At 42.6% G+C, this 12,534-nt stretch overlaps 1 protein-coding gene across 1 annotated transcript in view; it reads left to right on the forward strand.

Annotated features, from left to right (window-relative positions):
• Positions 1-12,534, forward strand: part of TMEM241 (transmembrane protein 241) — a 104,345-nt gene that overhangs the window by 16,501 nt on the left and 75,310 nt on the right. Inside the window, exon 4 of the mRNA XM_082853436.1 lies at positions 6,835-6,916. Within this exon, the coding sequence (XP_082709562.1) occupies positions 6,835-6,916 (82 nt within the window). The remainder of the gene's footprint in view (positions 1-6,834; positions 6,917-12,534) is intronic.

A 12,534-nucleotide genomic window follows, 5' to 3' on the forward strand; every position in this document is an offset into this window, starting at 1 on the left:
CCTCCCAAGGGCCCCACCTCCAAATACCGTCATACTAGGGATTAGGGTTTCAACATATGAATCTTGGGAGTACATAAACATGCAGATCATAGCAGAGAATGAGTCAGTATAACGTCTCTGGAAGGCAATTTTGTAACCAGTTACAAACTTTAACGTGTGTATCTTTGAACAGCAATTCCACTTCAGGAAATGTGTTCTGAATATTGTGAAAACATCATAAATATGAGCAGAGAATATATTCAAGGATAATCATTACTGTGTTAGAATAGTAAAAACCTAGGATAAGCTTAAATGTCAAGCAGTAGCCTGGTATTCAAGTATTAATAAATTGGGGATGACTTTTTTGACATGGAAAGATGTTAAGCAGGTTATAAAACACCCTGTGCAATTGGATCCCATTTTTGTTAAAATGTTCATATACATGCATATGGATGCTGTTTGGAAGGAGATGTAACAAGGTATTAACTGTGGTTATCTTTGGGTAGTAGGATTGTAATTATAATGTTTTTCTTGATAATCTGTGTTTTCAAAATTTTCTAACAGGGAAGGTACCACTTTTTAATAAGAAAAAGAGATAAATTATTATAGGAAACAAAATAACTGCCTCCATTTCAAGTTTCTAAATTCACGTCTATTGAAGAAAAACATGTTTGTTTTTTAATGCAGTTGGTTTTTTGTTGTCACAGTTATAGGCTACAACATGATCATTACAAATGTTTATTGAATTTGAAATTCTTAGGATTCTCACATTGGGGCCATTTCAGACAGGCAGATGGCAGGATGTGGAACCTTTTGCTTGCATCCCTACCTTTGACAACTGAGTAGCTGTAAGCGCCAGCAATTCTGTTCAGGGCAGAGTCTCTGAAGCACTTGAGAAAAGCAGAGGAAGAAATGTGAATTAGAGTCATGACTGCAGTTTCCTGTTGTATCTTGCTGCTTTGTACCAAACTAGCAAGAGAAGGGAAAACTCTTTTTTTTAAGTTACAAAAATAATACATGGTGATTCATTCAGCAAGTATTTGAGTGCCTACTGTATATGCCAGGTATTGTGTTAGGTGTAAGGGGTGCATAATGAACAAAACAGACAAAAATCCTTGCCCTCATAGAGCTACATTCTAATTGATGCAGACAGACAAGAAACAACTAAAAATGAAAGTGGATGATGTAATAGGTGTAGAGAAAAATAGAGCTGGGTAAGTGGATAATGTGTATGTGTGTGTGCCTGAGTATGGGCCAGTGGATGGGGGGGGGTTGTTATTTTATATAGGGTGGATAAGAAGGACTCATGGATAAGAAGCTGTGACAAAGCGAGAGAGAGGCATGGACATATATACACTACCAAACGTAAGGTAGATAGCTAGTGGGAAGCAGCCGCATAGCACAGGGAGATCAGCTTGGTGCTTTGTGACCGCCTGGAGGGGTGGGATAGGGAGGGTGGGAGGGAGCCGCAAGAGGGAGGAGATATGGGAACCTATGTATATGTATAACTGATTCACTTTGTTATAAAGCAGGAACTAACACACCATTGTAAAGCAATTATACTCCAATAAAGATGTAAAAAAAAAAAAAGATGACTTTTGAGCAGAGATTTGAATACGTGAAGGAGTGAACCATGCAGGTATCCAGAGGGGGAGGGCTCCAGGCTGAAGAATGTTTGATGATCAACAATGAGGTCAAAAGCAGTTTTTTCCACTTGTAAATGGAAACATCACTGTAGATATCTTTAAATACCTCAACAACAATAATAATAAATAATAAAGTATAGTCAAGTAGTACATATGTAGCCTCCGAAAGATACCAATTTATATCCCACAGCAGTATATGAAGGCATTAATTTTATGACCCCCTGTATAAGATACCATCTTTTAAAAATTGCTAGTTTCTTGGGCAAAACTTGATATATCATTGTTTTATTTTAAAGTTCTTTTTAGTATTAGGGCGGTTGAATAACTTTTCACATGTTTATTGGCCATTTGTGTTTCTTGTGTGTGTGTGTATGTGTATGAGAGAGAGACGCACACGTACACATACACAGACAGACAGGAAAAGGAGAGAGAAAATTACCTATTTCTGTCCTTTGAATGTTTTTCTTTTTTCTTTCGGGGAGTTGGTTTTTTTCTTATTGATTTGTAAACACTCATTATACATCAAGGATATTAAACTCCAACCTGTTTTATATGTTGCCAGTGTTTTTCCTGGTTTGCTAATCATCTTTTCATTTTCTTTATGGTGTTTTGGCCATCTTATGGCCATCTTAGGTGGATCTGTCAGTCTTTCCTAGTGGCATCTGAACTTGGAGTTATGTGTGGAAAAGCCAGAAGGAGAACATTTATTGAGCGTTGTTTTCAATGTGCCACGTGCTACCTCAAGTGCTGCGTATTCATTCTTTTAGCTAATTGTCTCAATAGCCTTCTGAGCATTATTGTCGCCATTTTATAAATGTAAAACGGAGCTCTCACTGCAAACTAGCTTTAGAGTTGGGATATAAATCAACTAGCTTTAGAGTTGGATACAAATCTTCTAAATAGGAAGGTTTGCCTGACCACATTCTTTCTACTACACAGAGCCTCCTGCTCTATACTTGTGCATCCTTCCTACTCCCGCCTCTAGATAACCTAGATGACCCCTAGATGATCCCAGCCCTAGATGCCCTGACCTAGAAGAAAGGGCACAGCCCAGGGACATGTGTGAAGTGTGTCCATCCCTTAGAGCTGTTGGTTAAAGTTTTCAGTAACTGCTGGAACATTCCTTGGGAGTGAAGAGAGCTAATTATAATTTCCGAAGATTTGAGCAACCATGTGAATAAGATTATACTCTCCAGTGCCCAGAACCAGGTACAGTTTCCATCACTTATTGCTGTATCTCCTGAGGAAAGAATCCTCAGTTTTAGCAGACCTACCTAGGATGTAAAAGTTAGTTTCCTTTCTTTCTGAAGAAAGGATTTTAAAGAAATCCTTCAAGAGATGGCAAAAACACAAAGAAGCACCGCCCTTGTAGCTGGTACTCACCTGTTTCCACACTGCCTGGAAGAGTATGGAAAATTCAGTCATCATGAATTTTATCTGCCCCGGTAGCTGTTGAAAGGTCTGACCCTTCCATGTTGTAAGATCACACCTACAGTCGTGGAAACCCTGGAAGCCAGAGGTCCAAATTCTAATTCCTGGAGCAGCCTGTGTATATTTTTTCTGGTTGAAGTTCTTCCTTTTTTTTTTTTTTTTTTTTTAACAACAAAAAGAAACTTATGCTTTATGGAGAGAAAAATTCTAGTCTAGTAGTAAGATATAGAGGAAAATTTAGTCAGACCTTGTGCTATGCTCTGTACTTACAGTACTTACAGAGATGGAATTTTTTGTTTTTTGGCTTAAAATAGCACAGGTTTGTTATCTTACAGTTCTGGAATTCAGAAGTCCAAAATGGTTTCACTGGGATAAAAAGTCTTTGGCTGTAAAGAATTTGTTACCATTAGGAAATTTTTCCCGCATTTTTTATGTTACAAAACTTTGCAGTACATCTTAAGTTTTCAAAGGTCCCAATTCCTTTTCAGAAATTTTTCCCCAGAAAATTTATATTTATACATATCTTCTAATTTTGCCTAAACTTTCGTTTTGAAGTTATTTCTTTGTATTTTAGGGCGGAGGGGTTAAAATACAAGAGGTTCCCTAGCGCTGTTTTATTTCCCTCACGTCCAGATACCCTGACGTCTCCTGAAGTATGTATGAGAGTAGGCGGGAGTTTTCTTTGTTTAGGAGTGGGTGGGGCACGCATGTCTGGGGCCTCACTGGCCTTCCATTCTGAAGTGTCGGGCTTGCCGCAGCTGGGCCAGCCGCTATTCCCCCCCCCCGCGCACACGCCTTCCTTCCTTCGTCATCATGCTCCCCACAGTACATGCTCTGGGCTTCCTTCTAGGGCACAGCATGTCATGGGACTTGGCCCTTAATGTCTAATGGGAAAGCCTTTTCCTAGAAAAGTAGCAATTGGTCGGTATTAGCTTGGCCCTTTAGGATGGAGGCTGGCATTTCCATTCTTTGTTCACCTTTTGGTTGGAAGTACAGATGTCTGTGATGGCAGCAGGACTAGTAATAGCAGAATATTTCTCAGATAACTAGCTGCTTGAGCTGCTGCCAGGGCAAAATCATGTTGTGTTTGCAACTTATTTATTTATATATCATTGTCTCACATTAGATTATTATGAGATCCTTGAGGGTGAAGTATGAGAGGCGGTTAAAAGCAAGGTTTTAAGTCAGACAGGCCTGAATTCAAATTGTGGCTTTGCCATTACCAGCTTTTCTGACCATAGACAAATTACTTAAACTCTTTGTGCCTCGGTTTCCTCATCTGCACAGTGGGGGTAATAATGATAATAATAATGATACTTTCCTCATGAGATTGTTGTGCAGATTTTATTATTTTTTTTATTTATCTATTTTTAGATAAATATTTTTTGGCCACGCTGCACAGCTTGCAGAATCTCAGTTCCCCCACCAGGGATTGAACCCAGGCCACAGCAGTGAAAGCCTGGAATCCTAACCACTAGGCAACCGGGGAACTCCCACAGATTTTAAAAAGATTACAGTGTAGAAAACATTTAGCACAGTGCCTGGTTTGCAGCAAGGGCTCAAAAAATGTCATTGGTGATGCTGCTGTTTTTTTTTTGTGGTTTGTTTGTTTTTTAAATTTATTTTTGGCTGCTTTGGGTCTTTGTTGCTGCGAGCGGGCTTTCTCTAGTTGCGGAGAGCGGGGGCTACTCTTCGTTGTGGTGCGAGGGCTTCTCGTGATGCGTGGGCTTCTCATTGTGGTGGCTTCTCTTGTTGTGGAGCACCGGCTCTAGGTGTGCGGGCTTCAGTAGTTGTGGCACGTGGGCTTCAGTAGTTGTGGCTCGTGGGCTCTAGCGCGCAGGCTCAGTAGTTGTGGTGCACAGGTTTAGTTGCTCTGTGGCATGTGGGATCTTCCCGGACCAGGGCTTGAACTCGTGTCCCCTGCATTGGCAGGTGGATTCTTAACCACTGTGCCACCAGGGAAGTCCCTGATGCTGCTGTTAATATTAACTCTGGCGCTGTGAGCACCTTGCAAGTTGCTGTGAGTTTGGCTGAATGACTATATACAGGAAGTAGGGTTCGAAGGCCTTATCTGAGACTAGAAACGTTTTCATGCCCTGTTCCCTGGGAAGTTGTACAAAAGCAGGTCTGATGATAGAGTGCCTGCCCATGTTAATAAAATTAACAAAGAACACTTCTTGAACAGGCTCCATCCCAGGAGAGCAGTTCATTGAGTTACTTGGGATTATTATGTTGTATCCTGCTGGAATGTCTCCATTAATTTATATTTATTTTAGAATAACTCTGGGAACTTGAATTAGTGAACCGAATGCATTTGTAACTGATGAGGGAAGCAAATTGCACCCTCAGTGATGTGTACTCTATGGAAAGACTGGGATTTTGCTTTGTAAAACTTTATTTCAACATAACTATACTTACAGAAATACACTCATATTGGTTATTAGAATGCAATTTAACTTATCCTACACAATTTGGACCAAAAAACTTGGTACATGGTTTGCTTTAAAAAAGAAAGAAAAAGTATTTGCAATCTGGTTTATTTTTCATCTATTACAAATGTGTATAAAAGATCCACCATCAAATGCTGCTACAGCAAACAGCATGAACCTTGAGAAATTAAACTTTGGTTTGTCTCTGAAAAATAACATGTATTGCACTGTAAAAGTTTATAAAATTGGTGCAACGAAACATTGTTGTAACGTTTCAATGCCAGTTCACAAAGTTCAATAACTAATGGATGTTGATGATGAGGGTGGGGAGAGCCTATGTGTACGTATGAAAATATAAAAGCTCTCCGATCTAGTTAATATTGCATGCAGATCACAAGTTTACTCAAACCAAGATTCAGATCATTTCTTAAATGTGAATTAACACTACCGGTCCAGTTCATCTGCTGTCAACAAGGAAACTGCACAGTAGCTGTTTTTCTGATTTGTGCAAAAAAGAAAATGAAGTGTTTTCCCCCAGGTTTTCAGTGTAGAACTGAAACTACAGGAATGGTATTCTGAGGAGAGCAAGATTCTAAACTGTGTTGAAAAAGCAGTTCTTGGGACTGGCGGTCCAGTGGTTAGGACTCCATGCTTTCACTGCCAGGGGCCCGAGTTTGGTCCCTGGTCAGGGAACTAAGATCCTGCAAGCCATGCAGTGTGGCCAAAAAAAAGAAGAAAAAGAAAAAGCAGTTCTTGGTGTGGCCACAAGGGAATCAAAGAAATGTGCCCTTGAGAAGTCCTTGGAGATTCCCTGAACTGGCATCCCAGGTAAACGGTTGAGGCTCAGCAATTGGCCACCCAGCTCAAGTTCAGGCACTCTTTTCAATTCCATCCTTTCACACTGTGGTTCCTTTTGTTGTGGTTCCCTGGAGCTGTTTGGTACCTTGCCTAGGTAAATAGCCTTTAAAATTTTTAAAAAATAATTTGGCATGTATTCAAAGCCTCCGGCTACTTAAATTCCAAAGAATAACATTCACTGCTCCTTTTAAAAAAAATCAGATCTGTTCTTTCTCCCAACCTGCAGGAAACCTTTTCCATCTCCAGCTCGTCTGCGCCCGACTGTGGGATCAGTAACGCCACATCGTTGGCTGAGTGATGGACTGTAGGCAGGATGGCTTGGTCAGCTTCCGTCTCTCTCGATGATACAGAGCAAATCATGCTTCACAAGTCACCTGGGGATGTTTAGACAACCATGAGTGCTGTATTTGGTGTATGGGAGCGTCATACCTTCCAGCGAGGTCTTTTGGACATAAAGTGACAGAAATCTATGGCCTCTTTCCCTTTTACAGATCTGATGTTTTGACATGGCTTCCTGCTTCAGTGCTGTTTGTGGGTATCATCTATGCTGGTTCCAGAGCACTGTCCAGACTGGTAAGTGTTAGAGGCTTTGGGGGGGACAGTCCCTTTCCCTTCTTCCCCTTTACCTTTAACTTGTTGCGCCTTGGATCAATCGGGGGCAAAGCAACAGCTTTAATGATGGCACAGTAGATTGAAGAACAAGTCTTGGGGCTGAGGCCAATGTGGAGTGGTCCCACTCCCTGAATTGAAGGTAACCAGATAACAGGGAAGGACTGACTTGTTTTACAAGATGGAGAGCTGCAGATGGAGACGCAGGAAGCCGGAGTAGTGATATCTGTGGAGCCTGCTCTGCGTGGATACACCCCGTCCTTGGGAGCAGGGAGGGTGGGCTCAGTCTGCTCCTTGCTTCCGGGGACCGTGACCCTGCCCATCAATAACACGGCCTGGGCGGGCTGGGCTTAGTCGTGGGTTCGCATGCTTGGCACGGAATTGATGCCCAGTACACAGGGACACTAGTGAAACAAGTGTTCATTCTGTCCTCCCACCCAGACCCCGGGACTGAGCTCCTCAAAGGAGGGTACTGTGAGGAACAGACTTCTTCCAGCTATGTTATATATGATATGGAGCTCCAAAAATCTAGTTATTTTGCCACCAAAGGAGAAGCCGTAAATATCAGCATTGACCAGAGTCTCAGAACGTGGCTTAAAACTCAGGAACTTTTTGTTTTCATATAGTTAAGGTTTTGTTTTGTTTTTTTAATTGGGGTATAGTTGCTTTACAATGTTGTATTACTTTCTGCGGTACAACGAAGTGAATCAGCTATATGTATACATATATCCTCTCCCTCTTAGACCTCCCTCCCACGCCACCCCCCATCCCACCCACCTAGGTCACCACAGAGCACCAAACTGAGCTCCCTGTGCTCTACAGCAGATTCCCACTAGCTAGCTATTTTACACACGGTAGTGTGTATATGTCAATCCCAATCTCCCTATTCATCCCACTTCCCCCTCCCCCACCGAGTCCACATGTCCATTCTCTACATCTGCATCTCTATTCCTGCCCTGCAGATAGGTTCATCTGTACCATTTTTCTAGATTCCACATATACGCGTTAATACACGATGTTTGTTTTTCCCTTTCTGATTTACTTCAATCCGTATGCCAGACTCTAGGTCCAGCCAAGTCTCTGCAAATGACCCAATTTCGTTCCTTTTTATGGCTGAGTAATATTCCATTGTATATATGTGCCACATCTTCTTTATCCATTTGTCTGTTGATGGAACTTTAGGTTGCTTCCATGTCCTGGCTATTGTAAATAGTGCTGCAATGAACATTGGGGTGCATGTCTCTTTTTGAATTATGGTTTTCTCAGGGTATATGCCCAGTAGTGGGATTGCTGGGTCATATGGTAGTTCTATTTTTAGTTTTTTAAGGAACCTCCATACTGTTCTCCATAGTGGCTGTATCAATTTACATTCCCATCAATAGTGCAAGAGGGTTCCCTTTTCTCCACACCCTCTCCAGCATTTACTGTTTGTAGATTTTTTGATGATGGCCATTCTGACTGGTATGAGGTGATACCTCATTGTAGTTTTGATTTGCATTTCTCTAATGATTAGTGATGTTGAGCATCTTTTCATGTGTTTGTTGGCCATCTGTGTGTCTTTTTTGGAGAAACGTCTATTTAGGTCTTCAGGAATGGTTTTATACTCTAATTGCTGTTTTTAATCTATCAGAAAATGATTGTATTCTAATGTTTGAAAACATGAGAAATTTTCAAACAATTCAGTCTTTTAATGTAAAGTTTGTTGTTATGTTGGCCCCTTAGGCCTCAGATATGAAAACAGTAAAAACAAAATGTGCCTCTCTGGATAATAATAGTATTGTTAGGACAACTCCAAAGCTGCAAAGTAGTGGCTGAGAATTAACTGCGATAATTTCTAAATTAAATCGATAATTTCTAAATTAAATCATCATTTTCCTTTCATGATTCATAAGCTTGAGTAGATGGGATGAGGTGTGTGATGGGGGAGAAAATAACCTAGGTGACCTAAGAAGTGAGACACAGGGCACGTTGGTGCTGAGCCCAGAACAGGGGGCCAGGCTGGCTCTCAGCTGCCGCTCCTGATGCTGTCAGGCTCCTCCAAGTCCATGACCTCTCTTTACGGCCTCTGGCCTGCAGGGGGAGGTTCCTCTTCTATAGCAGAGTATAGGATTTGACTGGAAAACAAAAAACAATCTTTCGTTGTACAAAAGTTTTTGAAATTTTTTGTAGGCTCTGGATAGTTATGGATGCCAGAGTTTTGAAGTTTGAATAACTAAGGTGTTGTGCTAATAATGATAATAATTTTTTGTTTGTATAGTGCTTTTCTTTGTTTGTTTGTTTTTTTGGTTTTTGCGGTACGCGGGCCTCTCCCGTTGCGGAGCACAGGCTCCGGATGCGCAGGCTCAGCGGCCATGGCTCACGGGCCCAGCCGCTCCGCGGCATGTGGGATCTTCCCGGACCGGGGCACGAACCCGTGTCCCCTGCATCAGCAGGCGGACTCTCAACCACTGTGCCACCAGGGAAGCCCTGTATAGTGCTTTTTCATGTGTTCTCCGGAGTGATTTCCTTTGTATCTTTTCATGTGAGTCTCACAGTCACCTGATATGTGAGGCAGATGTTAATAACCTGGCAGAGGAAAACACGTAGGTGTGGGAAGTCTCGGTAAGCTGACTCTAGTCCCAGGTAGTGGCAGCTCTTCTGACGCCCCACCTTTTGCCTTTTCAGATTTGTCTCTTTAGGATCAAGGTATGTGGATTTTAGAATGAGCCCAGGGTACAGTAGACATGCATAAACTTGAGACTCTTGGTTGCAAGTGTTAGAAAGCTCACCAACTGGTCTAAGTAAAGGGAAATCTCCTGGTTCACATTAATGAAAAGTCATAGTGTAGAAACTGCTTCAGGCATGGCTTGACCCAGAGGTTCCAATGACCTACTCAGAATCCAGCTTCTGTCTCTCGTTCAGTTCTGCTCTCTGTCTTTGCTTCATTTCACAGCCAGGCTCTCGCCTCATGGCTGTTGTTGACTTCAGGCTGACATCCTCACAATTTTAAGTCTAATGGAAAGACTGTCTTCCTTGTAGCTTCTGTTTGAGTCTCACAATTCACTCTGATTGCATCAGTCAGGACCACTGCCCATCCCAGGTCTAAAAGCCGGATGGATTTACATTGATTGACCAGTCCTGGATCATGACTTTTGTGAACCATTCACTGTGACTGGAGAGACTCAGAGCACTGTTTGGTCATACAGGATCCCCAGCTGGACCCACAGACTGAGAAAGGGTGAGGCAGATGCTTTATATTGGAGTGCTTTACCAAGGACGGGATAAGGAGGCTAGGTGGCAAAAAAACCCTCAAAAGTCCATTGTAAATGTCAGTCTAGTACGTCTCAGGCAGATGGAGATTTCTGTAACCTGGAACAATGCTTCTCAGAGTGTGGTCCACAGAAGGTGATCGCCTGTGAGCTCTTTGTTACCTGTCTGTAAGGAGATTGTGCCAGAATGAGCATCACGCTTGGCACTAAACACCCTGATTAGTTTGAGCTGACATTTTTTTTTCATAGCAGGACTTTTTGAGGAAGGAAGCAGTGCACTGACTTATATTCTGTGCGAGGTCCTTATCTTTTGGAGGGACCGCATTGGAGTGCCCCTGGCCTAGAGCACAGACTTCTCTCATTGGCAGGAGGAAGCTGCTGCGATTCAAACTCTGAGCAAAGGGAAACAACCCCAAACCAAATATATCCAGTTAGAGTGGGAGGAGGACAGAAAGGAGACACTTATTATTGTTTTTTTTAGTGAAATAACTCAACCCAGCATCTGTTCTTTGTTTTCTGAGTTTTTTGTTTTTACATAGTTGCCTAAAAATTTAGAGTGGATGAAACACGAGGCACTCGTACAGCTTGTGTTAGATGGAAAACCCGTGTCAGTGTACTGGAGCCAGGCTGGCAGTTTCATGAATCCACGAGGACCTGGGGGAAACATGCTCAGTTAACATCCGTGGGTGTGGTGTTATGCAAAACACTTAGGAAGTTGCTGTGCTCCATAAAGGCCTCCTTCATCTGACAAGACTTTGAAGCTATCCTTCTGATGTGCAACTCCTGAGAGTAAGCTGATGTAACTCTTCAAAGGCGAGGTGGGGACAGTTCTTTATTGATTTTTCTACCTGGAACTCACAACCGAATGATAGAATTAAGGGAAGGAGATTATTCTTGCGGCTGTCGATTCAGCAAATATTTATTGGGGAATCTACTTCTGGGGGCTTAATGAGGAAGAAGACCTGCTTCCTGACCTTGAAGAACTTCCAGGGGAATCCGTGAGAGACACACAACTCACCATGGGAACAGGCATCGTGAATAGTCAGTGTTATATATGTGTGCCGGGCCCTTCGTATTGTTAACCCTCATGACATATGAAGTTGGACTTAATTACTCCCATTTACAGTTCAGGAAACTGAGATGCAAATTATTTGACCAAGGTCACCAACTAGTAAATGTTAAAGCGGAGATGCAAACTCAAGCGTGTCCGACGATAGTGGTTCATCTGCAACGCTTACCCTCTTTCCTCCCTAAATCACAATAAGCAAAGGAGATGAGCCCATCAGGATGGAGCTGGGAGGAGGGGAGAGGAGCCTCCTTTCTACAGGGGCTAATTTAGCTCTGCTTCGCCAGCGTTCCTGCCCTGAATAAGGTCACAGTGATGAGGGCTGATGGCATGAATGTCAGTCTTTGGAGGGACAGGACAACGTCAACCAGTCGTTATTACTCTTATTATAATTTCCCTGCCGCAGCCCTTCTCAGCTGGACAGGATTGCCTCAAAGCCTGTGCTGGTGAGTGTTTAGAACAGATGTGCAGATTCTCACACTCAGGAGCTTCAGGGAGAAGCCATCCCAGTGCTGGTGATCTGGGTGCTCAAACCATGCTCTTTTCTTGCTTAGGGTCAGCAGTTGGAAGACTCTGCAAATCTAAACTGAGGCATCTTGACAGGACTGGCCTTGGTTTCCTACCCAGCACTTTGATCTTGAGCCTTCCCTAACTGCTTGTCAGGGTTTCTGTCTTCACTCAACACAATGGAATAGAGATTGGCTGGGGGTGTCGGTGAGGAAACACACATGGATAATCAGACTCGCGTGGAGTGAAATCACTCAGTTAAGCAAACTGGAGCCTGTGGGTTCCCTCCCGCTTGGTTTGGCTCCAGTATCACGTAAGGGATCTTGGATCCACAGGGAAAAGGACGTAAATGTTGATCTGTCAGTAGAATGGAGACCCTTCCCCTAAGGTTCCCTGTAACTGTGGTTAGAGGCAGTTCTCTTTCACATGGTTTTCTCATCAGAGGTGATCAGAGTCCGATTGCAAGAATTACTTAAGATGTGGGCACAGTGACAAAATAATAACCCTCTCCTCTGCATTTTAGTTATGTTCCTGCCCCATCTAAAGATGTTTTCCATAACCCTTATAAAATGGCTTATTAAAACTGGGCTCCAAGCGGAAAACTTCATGACACTGGACTTAGCAGTGATTTATTGGCTGTAACAGCAAGACACATGCAACAAAAGAAAAAAATAGGCAAATTGGACTTCATCAAAATGAAAAACTTCGGTGTGTCAAAGCACGCTGTCAACAGAGTAAAATGGCAATTCACAGAATGGGAG

Source organism: Leucopleurus acutus (assembly GCF_964270905.1).
Source record: "Leucopleurus acutus genome assembly, chromosome: 13".
Classification (NCBI taxonomy): domain Eukaryota; kingdom Metazoa; phylum Chordata; class Mammalia; order Artiodactyla; family Delphinidae; genus Leucopleurus; species Leucopleurus acutus.